This window comes from Chaetodon auriga, chromosome 14, assembly GCF_051107435.1.
Source record: "Chaetodon auriga isolate fChaAug3 chromosome 14, fChaAug3.hap1, whole genome shotgun sequence".
Classification (NCBI taxonomy): Eukaryota; Metazoa; Chordata; class Actinopteri; order Chaetodontiformes; family Chaetodontidae; genus Chaetodon; species Chaetodon auriga.
Window position 1 is genome coordinate 7,280,094 of NC_135087.1, and position 19,293 is coordinate 7,299,386.

The 19,293-nt window shown below is 43.0% G+C and overlaps 1 protein-coding gene across 2 annotated transcripts in view; it reads left to right on the plus strand.

Annotated features, from left to right (window-relative positions):
* Positions 1-19,293, plus strand: part of slc8a3 (solute carrier family 8 member 3) — a 108,216-nt gene that overhangs the window by 81,516 nt on the left and 7,407 nt on the right. For both annotated transcript variants that reach the window (XR_013078134.1, XM_076748368.1), the window contains exons 4-6: positions 15,315-15,439; positions 15,844-15,943; positions 18,038-18,307. Coding sequence is in view for 1 of the 2 variants with exons in the window: in XM_076748368.1 (XP_076604483.1) it covers positions 15,315-15,439; positions 15,844-15,943; positions 18,038-18,307 (495 nt within the window). In the remaining variant the exon portion in view is untranslated. The remainder of the gene's footprint in view (positions 1-15,314; positions 15,440-15,843; positions 15,944-18,037; positions 18,308-19,293) is intronic.

A 19,293-nucleotide genomic window follows, 5' to 3' on the forward strand; every position in this document is an offset into this window, starting at 1 on the left:
GGGGTCACGGGGAGGAATGTCAGAGGCAGGGTGTGACATGATAATGAAGGTTATGAAGAGTTAATGCTCTTTCTACATTACTGGACTTCCTTTGATTGAAAACGACTCATTTAAAAGCGGTGTTGTGCAAGCTAATGAAAATTAGTAATTAGTTACAGTTGCCAGTTATTTCGCTCAAAGTAATTACTTAAGAATTACTTCACCAGTTACTACATATAAAAGTAATTAGTTAGGAGGGAAAGTAACTTTTGTCTTACTTTTAATTGTCGGCTTCACTTCTTCTTGTTAATGCACACATAGCTGTATTATTTTAGCTCTGCTGTAGTACAGTGTGAGACAAGAGAGCTATCAAATTTTATATATCATTGTACCTGTTATCATTATACTGATAGGAGTTATTAGTACCCCAGACTCCTGCCCACATTCAGTTATTAGCCTCCAGGTGTGTGCTTTTACTGTACAGCTGCATAAGCATTAGTAATAACGTAATACAGCTCTGATATGGTTTAAAGAGGGCGAACGCTAAAATCAATAGATTAAGCTAGGCTGGATTACATGCATGCCTCATTTCCTGTGACTCCTTCATGCAAGGCTTTTTGAATCAGCACAGGAATAGTGGACTCCTCCACTAACTATGAGAACTACTATATAAAGTGAGTCACTAAATGGCTATGAAGAAATCGCCTTAAAATAGCATCAAAATGGGGATTGGTTTCATGAAAATATTATAACCTCAACAGTATTTCATTATGCATGCTGCTTTAATGGCAGCAATCATTTTGCAAGAGTAATTGTCACTTTTTGAAAGGCAGATGTCCTGTTTCGCAGTGTCACTCTATTGCAGAGAAGAAATTGCGGATGCTTTTTCTCCCTTTGCTAGCGCAGAGCTAACTGTCAAAGCAGCATTGATTGTATCAACATGCAATTAAATGGTAATTCGGTGATGCAGTGTTATTGTGGGAAGCATTGCATGAATGGTCCCCTTAATTATCCCTGATTGTGATTATAACCTTGCATATTGACGTTGTGCATCTTCATATTTATGTACATTGTTTTCCCAACTTTCCACGAATCAAGACAATGCTGGAACTGCAGTGTAGACTTACAGCAACGCCTCCCAAGTGTAGAGGTCAGAGCTGACTTTCTCTGCTGTGATTACTGTGGTGTTGTACAGTAGTTAGAGTAGGATGTGAGACGACATGTTGGTGATTTAATGTGTCTTTACTCTTTCTTCAAGGACAGCCATGAAGTAGGGCTATTTCAGCCGTCTCTGCTGCTGCTGCTGCTGCTGCTGCTGCTGCATTCTTACCACATTTCCTCAGCATCATGCTCGTGTTTTCAGCAGATAGGGGGGGTTACAGGGGCAGCCGTGCACAGGGAATGGCAATCGAAGGCTGGCGTATTGTTATCAAATTAGATTCATCCCTGTGCTCCGAATCTCCGTGACGCTGCTTTTAAACAAATACGTTTCATTCCTTCAGCCAAATGTGATTTATGCTGCGATCGCTTCCCCTCCCAGATTGAGGTCGCAGTTGAAGGACGGGACCCGTCACTTAGCGAATGACACAAGCGTTTACGTCAAAACGCCCCACATGCCTTCAGTGCACCTCCCTGCCGCCGGCGGCCTCGCCGTCGAGTCGCAGCGAGATTGTTGTCTAGTAACGGTTACCATGGATGCCACACTCTGTCAGGGGCTTAGGTGTAATGGATTTAAATTGAACTGTTGAATTCGGAGCTGGTGGAGCGGCAGAGAGGGGAAGGTGGGGAAGGAGGAGGACGGCTGTAGAGACAGAGGGAGGAGGGCGCGACGGAAATAGTCTGAGCATAAAAAAAGACAGAGAGGTGGAGAGAGACAGACACAGTCAACCAAAGAGACAATGAGCTGCAGATAGAGGAGAGGAGGGAGAGGAGGGGTGGGGGAGTCGCTCTGAAAGCCCTCACCATCTGTGATGAGGAGCTGGAAGAGCAGTAATTGTTCCTGAGAGGTGTGTGGGGGCTGTTCTCAGCACGGAGATATGGATGAGCCGCGCTGCCGCTGCCATGCCGGTGGCACAGCACAGTGTCAGGCCTGTCTTAACGCACAGGTGAGGGCCAGCAGGGACACTAACCCTCTATGTGGGCTCTCATTAATGTCGATGTCAGTGATGACCTTCTCAACCCCCTCCCCCCGATAACAACTTCGCTCCACACTGACACACCGAGCGCTCAGAGGAGGACGAGTCAGCTGCTTTGCATCTCTCTCACAGGTGGAAGTCCATCTCTTTCATGCTGGACGCCTCCCAGTGATGGTTTGATTTAGTTTATTTCTGGGTGGCTCAGCAGTTGCCTCCGAGGTGTGAATTGGAGTGCGTGTGTGTGTGGTTGTGTGTGTGTGTGGTTGTTTGTCGCTTTGAAAAGCACTGGATAGATTATTGAATGGGTGTACAGGCACAAGCCAGAGCCTCAGTCTGAAATGAAAGTCACAGAGCTCAGCTAAAAGTACTGCGTCAGAATCACATTTGTCAGTCATAATACAGGACTACATGTATACCTCTTATGAATTCCTCATGCGTGAAGGTCATTCGAATCCAGCATGGGAGTGGCGGACTCCGCCACTAACAAGCCTACCCTATAGAGAGGGAGTTATTGCATGCAAATACATTTAACCTAACACAAACCTTTACAGATAAGATGCAAATAGTATCAAGAAATGGGGTTTGACTTTGTGAAAATTAAATTAAAGGCTCTCCTTTTAGACCTCCTCTAGTGCTATGGAGCTGTTTTCTGTCAGAAGGTCGCCATTTTGTTTATCACATGCACACGGGTAATGCAACACACAATGGTTTCACACTGATCCACTGATCCACAGGTGGCAGCAACAAGTCAAGATATGTTAAACAGCACCAGCAGAAGCAGGGCCGCTCGCAAGTAAACATGGATGTAAACAGTGCAGGTTTAAAGGTACTTTAAAAACTTCCTTTGTAAATGTTTTATCAGGAAGGAAACACATTTGTTAGACCTCACAATATGAGAGAAAAGAGAGCTATACAGAGCATGTTTGACGATTATAACTTAATCATTAAAAAAAAAAAAATAGGTAGCTAATAGCCTCATTGATTTTCCATTATGTGTGTTACTTTAATACGAGCAGCCATGTTTAAGAGTAGCTGTCTCCTGACGTTCCCATCAGCCTTAGCTGTATTCTGTTTTTAGCACTAATTAGCAAATATTAGCATGTGCAAAACTATAATAGTGAACATGGGAACCATTATACCTGCTAAACATCAGCCTGTAAACAATTGTTTGAATGAGGAGCGTGAATGTGATGTGGTGAAACGAGTCATTTTGCCTCTCTTCCAGTGTCTTGCTCCTATGTGGGAGCGGTGGGGGGCTTTTACAGCGGCCCACTGTCTCATAATCTGTCAATGTGACAGGAATGAGTAGGTAAAAGGATGAGTTTGTCCTTTTTGGAGAAGATGAAAGTCATTGTTCAATACTTCTAGAGTAAACAGTCGAGTATGTCATGAAAGTGGTTATTATTGTGTCAACAAAAGACTTACATTGCTTAATCATTTGTTTTAATTGTGTGGTAACAGCCATTCTGGAGGATGTCCCATTTAGGAACAAAATTCTTTAAATACACACGATGAAATATTCATATGCAGGCTGTCTCGTACCCAGAGGGTGAGACATGAAAGTATTAACAAAGAAACACATCCACTGCAGTCCTCTGTGGAGAGGGGATAATAATGTTGAAGTTATTAATGTTGCGTATGATAAGTGGATATTGAGGGCTTCAGAAGGATCCTTGGGGCCCTGCCTCTGTGAGAAGCCGATGAGACGACTCAGAGGCGGCCGTGGCTCTCTGTCTGCGCGCCCTCGGCCGAGCAGGGCTGTTAATCAGCGCTCAGGGTTACATCAATGATGTCAGCGCAGTGGCCGCAATACATCACGCTGAGCGGCCGAGAGACGCCTCCCCTCCCGGTGAAGTCCAGCACAGCGTCTCCGGGGAGAGAACCCCCCCCCTGTTTACCTGCCTGTCTGCGTGTGTCACAGAAGAAGATATACGAGAAAACAAACATACCAAAACTTCATTTTTGATAAGACTGTTGGTCCTGGCTAAGTCCTCACAAGTATAGTGATGCTAATAGCCAGTGGAAGGTATAGACTTCAGATCATTTGCTTGAGCAAACGAGCCAATACAGAAAGTCTTTCATGGTCAACTGGATTTCAGTAAATTGTTTAACATTTTGAGGGGCTGGGACAATTTTGTTTTATTTTTTCCGCTGCTTTGGCTGGGCAGATAATCCAAGACCTGTCACACACACACACACACACATCAGAGTGCGTTAACCAGCTGTGTGTGACAGCATCAGAGAGAAACCTGATATTATTGTCTGAACTGCATCTTATAATCAGAATAATGGTGGCAGCAGTGGCAGCAACAGTTGTTATTCTGATATAATATTCTCATAATATATATTTAGTAATCTGGTCCAGAGGGCAAAGGGGCACTCTGGCCTCTACGTGTGCACATTCCTGGATATATCGTCTGTTTCACCCAATTTGAAATCATTAACATTACCAAAGAGCTGGATGTCAAACTGTGGAAATAATGTAATGAAAGTCAGTGTGTCGTAAATTTCTGGGGAAGTGAAACATTTCAGATGTCAGTCGAAGATGATCCTGTGTTTTGAAGGTAAAATCTCATGCAGACTCACTACAGTCGAACTTAAGCACAGTTCTTTGTGTCTGTCCAGCAGAATAATAGTGTAGGCCTGTATACAGTATGTGAGTAAGTGTGAATATACCGTACGTGATGGTGAGTAAGCAGTGAACCTGTGAACTGTGTAAACACGTGTCTTTATTTGTTTGAGTGTGTACTGTATATGTGTGTTCATCGTGTGTGTATTTGTGTGTAAGGCCTGGTCTGATGACATTATCAGGGTTGGTAATCTGCTCTGTAATTGCCTGCTGCTGACACAGCAGTGAGGCTGATACGGCTGCAGAATAAACAGACTGCTAACAAGTAGAGGGAGCTCGTCTCCGCTTGATCCGCACAGCGCAGCGTGACATCTGGACTGGACGAATCAGGGAGAGGAGAAGAGGGGGAGACAGACGGACGCTTGGAAGCAGGGAGGGAGAGATGCATAAACACCAACAGAGAAATCTGGAGGCAGAGAGGAAACAGAAAGCTTATAAAAAGAGAAGAGATGGTGGCGAGGTGGCAGAATTTGTTCAATTTTTATATAAAATATAATCATCTCACAAACTTAAATGTAGAGGTGAATAACTAACACGTAGTACACAAGTAATTTGGTTTCTTTCCACCGATTAATTGTGTATCTGTATATCAAGGAGGATGACAGACAGACTGCCAAGTCAAACTGTGGACAACCACTAAGTCAGCTGATCTCTGATCAATAATTATTTCAGTAATTTTTCAACCAAAAATGCCCAAATTGTGCTTGTTCCCATTCCACTGTGATGATTCCTGCCTTTCTCTCCATTTCATATCATTGTAAACTGAATATCTGTGGGTTTTAGACTGTTAATTAACAACACAACTGATTAATCTGGAAAATGATCGGCAGATTAATTGATAATGAAAGTAATTGCTAGTTGCAGCCTGAGTAACACTGAATAGATGGGCCACAGCCAGAATTCTTCTTCTAAAGAATGATACCTGATGTTTCACATGAGCGGTGTCTCCAATTTGAGAAAATTGACCAAAATAATTACGAGTATGACTGTGTGATTGTTTTCACCCAATGCTACTAGGAAATAGAGCCAAAGAGCAGAAGGAGAGAAGGTCAGGAGAAGAGAGGGATGAGGAGAGGAGCAGAAAGATACGGGAGAGATCGTCGGGTTACCGTGAGATAAAGAAATGAGACAGAGGCTGGGAAAGAGAGTCCGGGAGAAACAAAAGGCCATGGAGGGAGAATCACCAGAGAAGCAGGCAGGAAAAGTGAGAGGAATGAGACTCTCGTTAATATGAGAAACTGTCTCAGGTGAAATGCAGCATATGGATCAATTAGGAGTCTCGAGTGTGTCTGGGGTTTTTGGAGGCTTTCCCGAGCAGCCAAGAGAGCTGAGAGACAGATAAAACCAAATATGTAATCTAATGGCAAACTCATTTCTATTGGTACATTTTATGTCGCTCTTAATGGGATAGTTTGGAGTTTTGTAAAATATGTTTAATTATAATATGAAACTACGGGCATCATTCAGTTATCTTAGCTTAGCATACAGACTGGAAATAGGGGGAAACAGCTAGCTTGGCTTCCTCCAAAGGTAACATCTTCAAAGCTCAGCTTAAAGCTCGTCTTGTTTATTTAACCCGTTCAAACACAGAAATTTTTTAAAAATGTGGTTTTACATGAGGTTACTTAGGGAAATTGTGTAGCTGTTGGCCAGCACAGTGACTTCCTGGCTAGCTGTTCGCCCCTCTTTTCAGTACTTGTGCTAAGCTAAGCTAACCAACTGCTGGCTACATATCTAATGGATAGACGTGAGAGTGGCACCTTCTCGTCTCAAGAAAATAATGAAAAAATAATAAATAATTCGTAAGAGAGGCCAAAGCTGAGCAAAAACAGCAGCAGAAAAGGGATGCAACACGTGCTCCCGTCTGCAAACTGTTGTCCAGAATTCAGATGAGGAAACAGCTTTAGAGTGGATCCAGCTTTAGCTCCCTTTGTTCTGGAACAAACAGTGACCTTTTCCAGCTTTGTCCTGTGAAGCAAACCACCAGATTCCAACTCAACTCTCTGGCGCACAATATAAAATTAGAGCGTTGTGTCTGGTGGAGGCTGCCAATTTTCCTGGCAATGATTGTATTTGTTTACAGTAATCACCCTAATATCTCCAAATGAACGTGTTAAGGAGTTATTGATGTCAAAATGCTACACGTAGCGGCTTTAATTGGCTCAGCAAGATTAAAAACATGACTTTTCAGCTGTGAAAGACCTTCAACGGGATGCTCGAGTGAAATCATCCAGCATTCAGTTAAATTATCAGTTCATTCAGTCTAGCAGCGCTGCCTCAGAAGATGAAGTATGGCGTGTACTCAGCGTTTTGACGCCTTCCGATTCCATGCCGTCAGAAACATGGATACAGCATAACAAGATGATGGACGCGTTACACAGCCTGCATATTGAAAGATAATAAAGGCAGCTGAAGCATCCGTCTCTGTCATCTCGTTTCTCTCGCAGTGTGTGTGTTTGGTGCGAGATGAGTCGCGGTGCAGACCGGCGACGCGGCCGCTCAGCTGCGATCCTGAACTGTTATTATTTAACACATCACTCCGAGCTGCAGGAAACACTCTGATTGTCTGCCGAGATCCCAGCACAGCGTGTTTTCACTACACAGCTTGTGCTAATATGTCTGTAGGTGGATGTACAGTACGGGTATAAATATCCTCAAACATGCATCTGTGTGTGTGTGTGTGTGTGTGTGTGTGTGTGTGTCTGCCTTAAGAGGCCTGATGACTCATCATCACTACAGTAGATTATGTCTTTGTAATGAAGCTTCACTATTGGACAGCTGCAGAAAACAGAGAAACATCCCTTATCCCTCGATGCCTGTGTCTTTATTTATTCACACTCATCCATTCGCTCCTCCTTTTGAACTCCGCCATCATTGCATTCAACCATCACTTTACGCTCACATATGTCCTTCTCCATTATTAGATCCAGGCTCTATGAATGACACCGTTGGTCAGTGGTGGTGTCTTTGAACCCCAATTCCAAAAAAAGTTGGGACTCCAACAGCAGTTTTACAAAGTGACATTGACATATTGACATTTCCATCAGCCTCAGCTGTATTTTGTGTGTAGTGCTAATTAGGAAAATGTTAGCATGCTAACATGCTAAACTAAGATGGTAAACACAGTCAACATTGTATCTTTCCATCCTTCCATATTGAGCTCTATCTGAACTTTTATCAGTTCACCCATGTTTTCATTCCTCTTTCCCCCCAGTGTCTCCCACATTCCACTTCATGTTCACACAATATGAAATCCTTCCTTTTTCCATCGTCCATTCTTCCATCCTTCTGTCTCCCTTCTTATCCACCCATCATCCATCTACGTGTCCACGGATCAATCCACTCTTCAGTCTATTCATCATCCGCTGTCTCCCTTGTTCTCAACCACTTCGATCCAAACACCAATCCCTGCAAGATCAGTTCTTCCATTCCCCCTTTTCTATGCTCGTCCATCCTTCGGATCGCTACAAGCTTCCATCCGTCCATCCTTTCATCCCAATCAATTCCTTCATTCCTCTATTCCTCTATATCCTGTCATATTCCTTCCATGTTCCTTTCTTGCTTTCTGTGAGTGCATTGTCCATTAATCGTGGGTTTGTTGGTTTTATGTCCTTGAGCAAGACACTGAACCCCAAACTACCCCTGATAGTTATGGTGCATGGTGGCTCTGCAGCCATACTGTAGGTGTGTGTGTGTGTGTGTGTGTGTGTGTGTGTGTGTGTGTGTGTGTGTGTGTGTCCGCTTAGGTAGAAAAGCACTCTATAAATGCAGTGCATGTACCATTCCTCAAACTCCTTCCTTTTCCCGTCTCATTGTTCCTCCATCACCTCTCCTACCTCCACCTATCCCTGCATCCTCCCATCTCTCAATCATCCATCCATCCATGTTGCGATCCGTCTGTTCCCACATAAATCTGCTTACCATCGCTCCACTCTCCATCCCTCCACATCCACCCTTCCTTTAATACTCCTCCTATATTCAATTCTTGCTTGTTTCATAACGTCTTCTTGCTCTCCCATCAGTCCATTCCTCCTCTTCTTCTTCTCTTCTGGTCTGTTTCTCCCGTTACGGAAATCAGATCTATATGCCTCATGATCTGCTTATTTAGCAGAGGCCTTTACACCAGACCCCCCCCCCCCGTTTATTGGGACTAGCAGTTAGGAATGCACTGTGATCCGGGCGTCAGTGTCTTGCCCAGGGACACTTCAGCAGGTGGACTGGAGGAAGAACCAGCAAACCTTTTGATCAGTAGATGATGCGGACGCCCTCGGCCCATTTCTCTATCCCTCCATAAATGCCCTTCCTGCATCCACCAGATTCTCCATCTCTCTGTTCATGCATCCACTCCTCATGTCAGATATTGATCAGTACTTCCATCCATTCATCTCTGTCCTTCCCTTCCTCTTCATATTTACTCTTTTTTTCCACAAGCATCCTATATTTATCCCTCCATTCCATCTGCCACCCTTCTCCTCCACCAATCCTCCCATCAACCCTTGTTTCTATTCCTCTATCACTCCACAAATCCATCTACCAAGTCCTTCTTTCATGCATCCACCACATTCTTCCAGCTTCCACACATGCAGCTCCGGGCGCAGGCCCAGATCCGACCAGAATAGCCCTGATAAGTCAAATGATGAATCTGTCTTAATGAGCTGTGGAGGGAGAAGACGTACATTAGCGGCGTGTTGACGCTGTGACTCAGAGCCAGAGGAGGACTCACTCCTTTGTAACGAGACAGATCTGATTCGGCCGAGCACGGCGGAGAACGCGCTGATGATGACGACGGTTAAACACTGACATTCCCGCCCTATTCCTCCACACACACACACACACACACACACACACACACACACACACACACACACACACACACACACACACACACACACACATGCACACACTCCTCCACCCCTCCAATTACATCCCTTTGGTTAATCTTCCTTATCGCAATTGTAGTGCTGGCAGAATGACAACCGTCTGTGCAATGAGTACTATGAGTCTGCTTTTGAAACACCTCTGTGTGTGTTCCTCTGCTCATGTTTTATGTGTTGTTTGAGTGTTTGTGTTAAGTCTGTTTGCATCCATGAGCGTGCGTTGATCTGTGTCTCAGTCGCTTTCCTGTAGAGCTGAAACTATTAGTTGATTAATAGATTATTGATTCTGAATCAACTGAAAATTGAAGCCACCCTGTGGAGTTCACTCCACAATCATCACAATCAATCATGTTTTGTCGGCTTGGCTTGGTGGAAGAGCTCAAAACACTACAACACCCATGAAGCTCGGCCACGATGCTCTGCTGCTTGGAGCAGAACCCCTGACTGGCTTCTCCTCCACAGCATAGCTTCAGCTTGCACATTTAAACAACATTTTTAGCTCTATGATTGGATGTTTCTTGCCAAAATGCACATAGGGAGTTGTAGTTAACAGTTTTTTTGTACACAGGCTTGTCTTTAAATCAAAGAACAAGATATTTCCTCTCCGTTATTAATCTTTTGTATTGATGAGCCAACTGAGAGATTTTCATGTCAATTCAAGCCACTGATGTGCGTTGTATTGTCTTGGGAAAAAATATGATGAATGACTTTTATTTCCAGAACCAGGAGCCCAAAATAGCTTCTTTTTTTTTTTTTGCAGCTGTGTGAGATACCATACCGTGATGCAGCAGCATCCCATCACAGAGCGACCCAGCAAAACAAAATGAAACAAAAGAAGAAGAGAAGTGCAGGATCGTCTAGCCAGAAAGTATAAAGTTGGCTCATTTTTTGCCACAGAACAGCAAGAAACTTCGTTCATAGTCAGAAGATTTTATTATTTTATCCTTTAACATTAATGAAAAGATAACAGATTAATTGAAAATGAGGACAATCAGGAGTTTCTGTGCTTGGTAGTTTGCGTATGTGTATTATATGTGTATCAGTATGTATTTGCTTGTCTGTGCCTACGTATGTGTGTATTCTGTGTGTGGTGTGTCTTAATCTGTGTGTGTGTGTGTGTGCCGCTCCCTCGCCAGCCTTTATTAAATGACATTCTGTTATCACTGACTGGGGTACGGACACTCAGGCTCACCACAGCTGGGTTTTACACCACACTTGGCTTCAGATCAGCGCGGCTCGGCTACTACTAATGATAATGAAGCAAGTCGCCCACAGCAATTAATGCACTTAGCTACTAATGATGATTAACTGTGGACTGTATTTGATTTAGGAAGTTGATAAGCTGCCTCCGAACACAAACAGGTTAATTAGTATCATGTCTGGGTGAAAGAGGCTTCAGAAGGAGCCAGACCATTCATGGAAGATGTGAGCTGCTTCGTTTTGTCCTTCAGAGCCTCTGATCCTAACGAGAGTGTGAAATTTTTGTCCTTGTTTTATGAATGTAAGGAGAAATTACGATGAAGACGTCAAAAGGAAGCATTGTCAGCGTGAATCTCCAGAGGCTGAAAGGCATGAGAAGGCTTTCTCCTCTCTCTTCATCCACTCGTATCCTGTCATGTAATTATCTGCCTCGCCGGATGACTTTTTGAGCCTCTTTTTACTCTTAATCATATCATTTAGTTATGGTTTACACTTTGCCGAGGGCGTCTGAGCGTGTTGTACTGCATCGCTGACTGCTAACAATCGGGCATAATCAAGTGAATCAAGAGTCATAATCCAAATGTAAAGAAAGGGGCATGATAGTTGTTAGCATCTGCGTGAGGCGCCGTCATCATCATCAGCATATTTTATGTTACAACGTGTGGATGGTTGGTTGTAGCTGGATGATTATCACCCCTGGCAGGTTGTCAGAATACCAGATCTGACAGAGGAAACGTGAGTGAATAGAAATCTGTTCCCTTGCTGAATGACAACAATTGAAGTGCATCTTTGAATGACAACCTCAGTGTGCTCCAATGATGAAGTCAGTATTTGTAAGGCCCAAAAATCACATGCATGTCTTAACAGGCCTCTTATCTTATCGTTATTATTCTTATTCACTACTTCAGTGCGCCCGGATTGATGCAGTTTGTTCCATTCTTCAGAAAAGCTGGTTAAAAACGTGTGATGTAATTAGTCCAAGTGAAATACGTCTGTGTAAATGTGTGAATGTGTTTGTCCCTTCCCGCTGCAAATAAGTCCATTTTTGTACTTTTACTGATATTGACTTTTGAAGGCTGCTCCCGGTAGCTAATATCGTTCTTTATTTGTGAATCTGGTATTTTTAAGGTCTCTAATAATTATTAAGATTCTGGAATAATACAAGGATTCACTGCTTCGTCTATAATTTAAAATATCTACAGGATAGAAGCAGCATTTCGGGCTCCGTGAGACACTAAAACTCTCTAACATGCTAACAGTTTTTCGGCTGGCTGGCCGGCTGGAGCAGGTTTTGTTGTTGTTTATAAGCTGGCCTCCAACTGAAGGTGTCAAATGAAATCCTGTCATCTTCACCTCCGCCATATTGACAGAGGCATCACAACCTCTTACATAATACGAATCCCACCAACTGTTAGATTTCAAGCTGTGTGAATGTCCCCAATCATTGTGATTTTTGTAAAGAAGAAGACACAATTTAACATTTGTTTTATACACAACAGCAATCTGAAAGTTTCATATTGTAAATCCGGATTTTCCACAGCTGCTCCATCTTGAATTTGGAAACTCTGTTAAGTCTATTAATAATGATAGATCTGTATCTATAATTAATCTGCATCACTAGTTATTTAAAGAGAGCTGAGCAAGATGTTGCACTTTGTTTACATAATTCATTAGTTTGTATCTACAATATTATCTTTCTATTTCTGTTCATCTTTGACATTTAGGGGTTTATTCATTTAAATACAAGCACTATGCTGTTTTTTATTTTCATATCATGATCATGACACAATGGATGAGAAATAAAAGTAGCTCAGAATCTTTGCTATTATTATTAAAATACCAAGTTCTGGCAAGTGCATGTATTGACCCAACACTACTTTTATGCTGAGCTTGCTGTATAAGGCTTTATGTGTAATTATTACCTCCAAACTCAGTCATCTGACAACAGCTGGGAGTAATAAAGCTCTGAGTTAATGTTATGCTCATAGCTGGAGATCATGACGCAAAATATCCTCACATTGTTTGATTTCTATCGGACATTTTTTCCCCCAATAAACCTCGATTATGCCTTTGTGCCCATAAAAAAAACTACAAAATGCCATCTTCATCCCACTACCTCATCAAATTGATTAATCAGTGCCACATATATCACACCTCGGGGTCAATACCCAGCCATTCTGTGAGGCCATCGCATTTTTCTCCTCCTTATCAACCTGCTTTTCTCCTCCTCCGTTGCTCATCGTTTTTTCTGTTTTCTCCATGCCTTCCACCTTCCCCTCCTCCTCCTCCTCCTCCTCCTCCTCCTCCTCCTCCTCCTGCCTCCTCCTGCCTCTGTTCCACAGCCCTGTTGTTAGCTGACGGTAAGTTGTCCATCCCTCCTCTAAGCATCTCCACTAAAATCACCTCCTCTGTGTGTGCCGTGGTTTAAACACCAGCTGTAAATCTGACGGTCTCGGCTGAATGGTGTGGAGTCAAAGTCGCTCAGAGGATGACAGTTTAGATAGTTTACTTCTTTGAGTCAGACCTCACATTTTGAGAGGTTTGATATAAATAAACTGCATGCCAACGCTGTTTTCCTCCTCTGTCATTGTTACAAACACATGCTCTTTTGCTGCTCTCTCCCACACATAAATGATGGATTTTCACGCTAATCAGCTGCTGAATTAATCACAAATCCATGAATTATGTTCTCCAGTCAAGAGCGAGGTACAGACACTTGATAACCATCAAGATAAAACCTGCAGTTCCGAAATTAGAAATTTAATTACCTTTGCAGGATTGTGTTAGTATTTTTTTCCCCCTTTTCTTGTCAAGGAAATTGTGTCATGTAGTGGTGCAGCACAGAGCAGAGGAATGGCTGGATAATCAAATTTTAAACATGAGCAAAAGAAATCCTGTCAGGACTTGAGGGTACACACTGTCTCGAGTGTGTAATTGATTTAGCTTAAAAGTGTGCATGTGTGTGTGTGTGTGCAGGCACTCTTTCGCTGGCATATTATGCATGCATGCATGTGTGTGTGCGTGCATGTGCGTGCCGACACGCCCTCCCATCAAGGGGACTTGGCTGTGATCTTTAATGGCAACGTTAATATTTAATGGTAAGCGTGTTGTCAGCAAAGAGCAGCAGGCTGGGACTCGGGGCTCGTATAAAAGATGACAAGGTCCCTGCACCAGGTGGCTCAGTGGGGGTGTCACACACAGAGCGGGATGAGAAGCCTTTGGATGCACAACTGCTCCTTCTTGATAGAGTTTGACAGCACAGAATTGATGTTATGGCGCTCTTTGTAGTGTGCAGTGCACTCAGAAGCTCTGTGAAGCATTGTGGCTTCTCTCTACAGCAGAGCCAGCCAGGACAAGTCTGATAGGCAGATAGAAGGACTGATCAGGGCTTATGCAAGCCCTGAAAATCAGTTTGTATTTCAACAAAGAAAAGCATAAGGCCTTAAAGTGGATTGGCGTTGACTGAAAGGCCTTGAAGGTACTTGATTTGTTATTGTAGCTCCTAATTTAACGATTATGATTCAGCTCTACATCAGCACTTCACATCCTTATAAAGGTGATCTGTGTTGATATCGCATTTAAAGGGTCAGTCAGAAATCGTCATGACTTGTCCGCTAACTTGCTTTTCCAGAGCTTTTAACCGTATTACAAGTTGATAACTCATCAACAGGTCAACCTTCATGACAACTGAGCAAACTCCATTCACTGATGAAGACCATCAGCTGTATGTCGCCATGGAGACAGTTTTAGTTCTAGTTGCACAGGTTTGGAGATATCTGACATTCTCCAGTCCAACGTTGCTTGATGAACTCGTCGTTAAAGTAGGAGCTCTCTATGACATGTAGGACCTTGACAGTCACCACAAACTCCAAAACTTTTAGATCAAAGTAGAATAATGATAAAAATAGCAAAGAAATAGATCTGCACTAAATATTTGCCCTCGCCGTGTTTGTGTTTTGTGCCCGATTGATCAAGCATGCAAGTTTGTCCAACCTTTACATAACAAAGCTGGACCACCGAGACACTTGAAAAAGCAGCTATTTAGTCGGCAATAAATCTTGTATTAAGGCACGCATATTCACCATTAACTATTTGCTTATTAGCACGGGTATTAGTAGCATATTGGTTCTTTATTATTCAATAGGGAGCCAATATATGCATGCTCATAAATAACTAGTTAATGGTTAATATGTGTATCTTATTATAAAGTGTTCGCTAGTTACTTTTCTAGTACCACTGTGCACTGATCAAGAGTGACAGATGTGACTTAAATACTGCATATAAAACAAATCTTGTCTCTTTGTGAAGCCTGAACATTAATAAAGGCTGAATAAATTTCAGCTGTTAGCAGTGAGGCAACCCTCTGATGTTTTGTTTGTATGCTGTGAAGTACAACACAGCATGCTAATCAGCTGAGCATCCTCTTATTTTGATTGCTATCTTTTCTCACTGTGATTTCTTTTTGTTTTGCTCCGTCTCGCCCTCGCCGCTCAGATGTACCAGACAGGAAGCTGACATCAGACGAGGAGGAAGCCAGGCGGATCGCAGAGATGGGAAAACCGGTGCTGGGGGAACACTCCAAGCTGGAAGTCATTATTGAGGAATCATACGAGTTTAAGGTGGGAAAGGTTACTCTTCAAACAGAGCAAACGCAGCCTGATCATTACAGCTGAAACCAGTGTTTTCCATGCAGCCACGCAGATAGACGAACTTCTTCAGCTGCCACCTTACGAGTAAAACAGCCACATTTTTCTAATGTTAGCATTTCTGGAGGAGATACGGTTCATATGCATCCTCTAACCTCCTCAACTAAAAATACATCCACCATATTTGTCTCTGTTGTGTGAATTTCATGACAAAGAGGTTTCTGCTGCCTGGAACTTGATGCCACTGCCATCATGTGGTGAAGCTCATGTATTTCTTTTTTTTTTTTTTTTGAAGCAGCCTCCTCTCATGCAGATTCCAGTCTCTGGGTATGAATAATGGATGGATTTCATTCTTGTGTCGGCATTGTATCACACAGAGCACAGTGGACAAGCTGATCAAGAAGACCAACCTGGCACTGGTGGTGGGAACGAACTCGTGGAGAGACCAGTTCATGGAGGCCATTACAGTCAGTGCAGGTACTGTAAAAGCACACCTCTGTTCTGACTGTACAGGGCTGCACATAATTTCACTGGACATCATTCCTCAGGGTTTCCTTCCATAAACAGCTTTGCTGCTATTGAATATAAGTGATAGGTCATTTTGCCAATACAATATCATTTGTGCAAGGTTTTATTATCCCACAGACTTAATGCTAATTTGGAGGTTCTTTAAAAGAATAACTTTGCATTTTGGGAAATATGCAAATATGCTTTCATGCCTGCACAGTAAAAATGAAAGTACTCCCAGCAGCCTTTTAGCTTATCTTAAAAAGACCAGCAGCTTTTATACAAATCAAACAAACAAGATATAAAGATATATAAAGCCAGGCTAGCTGTTTCCCCTTGTTCCCAGTCTTAATGCTAAGCTACACTAGCCTTCTACTAGCTGTAGCTTCTTATTTAACAGAAGACTATGTGAGTGGTATCAGACTTTCTATGTGACTCTTTGCATATTGAATGTCTGAATATCAAAATATTGTCTATCACCTACTTCATCCCAAAAATATCAATGTCGGTATGAGCCTTCAAAAACTCCTGTTGGTGGAATCCCCACGGAAAGCAAAGCTCTTGAAGCTCTGGAAAGATCTCATGTACGTAAGAGAGAAGTCATCCATCATGTCAGGCGACAGCAGCATCAGATCACCCTGCAGCCTGCAGCATCGCTGCTGCCCTGTCCGCTGCAGTCACAGCCACCATGTAGTGAGCACCGTGCCGGCCTCAGTTCGTCACTTTGGTCCTGAAATATTTAATCCAGCGGTGCTCTTTATTTTTTCATCATCCACTCGTGGCTGAAAAATACATGCAGCTCACATGGCCTGACACTTTGAATCAGCACAGCGTCCCTCCGGATCTGCTAAGTTTCCTGTGAGCTGCTGGGACTCAGAGCCCCCCCCCCCCCCCCTGCTCCTCCACCTGAGGAGGGTGACCAGTTACATTTAGGTTTTTAGCTGTTATGGGGTGACGCTGTTCTGCAGAGGAGCTCAGAAGAGTGTGGTTCAGTTTCCTGTTCAAAGCTCACTTTGACAGGACAAACAGCTGGTGTAGTGATTGAATCTGTGGATTTTAGGCTATGAGAAAATCTCTGTGACCACTTGCCCATCCAGGGAACCAGTCCCTCCAAATACAATGACATCCTGCAATGTTCAGTGTGTGAAGTCACAAATACACATCAAAATGTTTTTCCTAAGATTTAATACTATTTCTGTTTTCTAAGATGTTTCTGGAGTTTAATCATCACTAGCTTTTCAGAGCTGTGAGCCACTCCTCCATTTCCTTTGTGCAGTGCATTGTGGGACTGCAGTGTCCATTAAAAGCTCACTCTAAAGTTAAAAATAATGTATTACAGTGTGTTTACTGTTTGGCTTGACTATACGTGGAATAAGTCTGTATTTTGGATTTTTAGATGGGAAGAGTTTGAGAAATTAGGCTGGATGGATTCTGTATTATCAAATGAGGTCGAAACATTAAAGTGCAAACTAAAGCAAATTTAAGTATATGTCATCTTCATCAATTAAAAGACATTTTAATGAATTAAAATGAGTCGTGCCCTGCAGTCTTTATATTAATCTATGTATCTGTAGCACATTTAAAGCTGAATGTACCTCAGTAACCTCAGGCTGTGATAAGATGTCTCACCCTGAAAAATAAGTCAACGTGCCGTTTTTAAGTGAATATTGTTCTCTTCTCTCCCCTCTCTGTCATCCCTTATCTCCTTCATCGATCCTGTATCTCACCAACGTCTTCCAACTCCTCTCTGGCTCTTTACCCTCTCTGCTCTCTCTCAACTTTGTGCTTCATCATCTGTCTTTCTTTTTTCTTCCCCTGTCATATTCTTTTTTACTTTCTCATCTTCCACCTCTTTGTCTTTTTTGCTTTCTGCCTTTTTCTCTTAATATTTACTTCCCCACATCCCCCCTCTCTTTATCTTTTCCCAAATCTCTTCGTCCTCCCTGCTGCTCCACTCTCTCCTGTCATCCCATTACTCTCCAATCTCTCCCACTGTTCAACCCTTCAACTCCCCCGCTGTCTCCCATCCCCCCCCCTCCGCTCTGCCCCACTTCTGCCCAGAAGATGAGGACGAAGAGGACACAGGGGAAGAACGTCTGCCGTCCTGCTTCGACTATGTCATGCACTTCCTCACTGTCTTCTGGAAGGTCCTCTTCGCTTGCGTTCCTCCCACAGACTACCTAAACGGCTGGGCCTGTTTCGTGGTCTCCATCATCATCATCGGCCTGCTCACGGCCGTCATCGGGGATCTGGCGTCTCACTTCGGCTGCACCATCGGCCTCAAGGACTCAGTCACCGCTGTGGTGTTTGTGGCGCTTGGTACATCTGTTCCAGGTGAGTCCTAGAACAGTCCAACAGACCCTTTTCTAAAAGCACGTCATTGTCAATCTATTCATGTTTGCGATGTCAAAATCTCTCTTCTGAAGTTTTGCATATTCATGTCAGTTGATGGATCGTGTGCTTCTTTCGGAATAATGTGCGGCTTTTGAGACCCTTTCAAACAGCAAACATGCTTCGTCATCAAGATGGCCGATATTCTCATTTCCTCCAAACTGACATTTTCACCCAGCAGGAACAATGTGTCACCAAAAACCTTGACTCCGTCAGCATATTTGTTATTAAAGGGCCGACGTGCAGCATTAATAAATCAGCATTCATTTTGGACAAAACAGAGAATACAGTACAGAGAAGATTGCCAACCTCCGCTGGTCTTCACAGTACAGTTTATTCTTTGAGCGACAGGTGGGTTTGGCAGGAAGTGGGAAATATGGAGATCTGGTAGGAAAGGGATGAATGGTAAGAGGAGATGCGAGAGTAGTTGTCTCACAGCACTAATCCTCTTGATGGTTTGTTTCTGGAAATTAAACTATGAATTATACAAGAGTACAGTGATGTTTAAAGGCCCTGTAAACCGGTTTTGTCAATCAGCTGTGGGCCGTATGCAGCCTCTCTGCCAAAGTTTGAGTAGCTTGGTTGTTTTTGATGAGACATTTTGGGTGTTTTTGTTCTGTTTGTCCTCTTCTCGATGGTTTTAAGTGGGCGATACTCGGTTGGAGGAGATGATCTCACAGTTTAACAACAGTTGAATCAAAATGTAATGACAGCTGTTGGGTTGGTTGTCAGTCAAATCTGATCAAACCACACCCACACAGTTCTGATGAGGCACACCAGCTGAGTTTGAAGTCTAAAACCTCTAATGAAAAATTACTAACGATGTAAAAACGTGTCAAATTTTAACTGCTGCTTATTTAGTCAAATGAACATTTGAATATTCATGAATATTTAATATTATTGGGGCATACTGAAGATTTAACTTTACA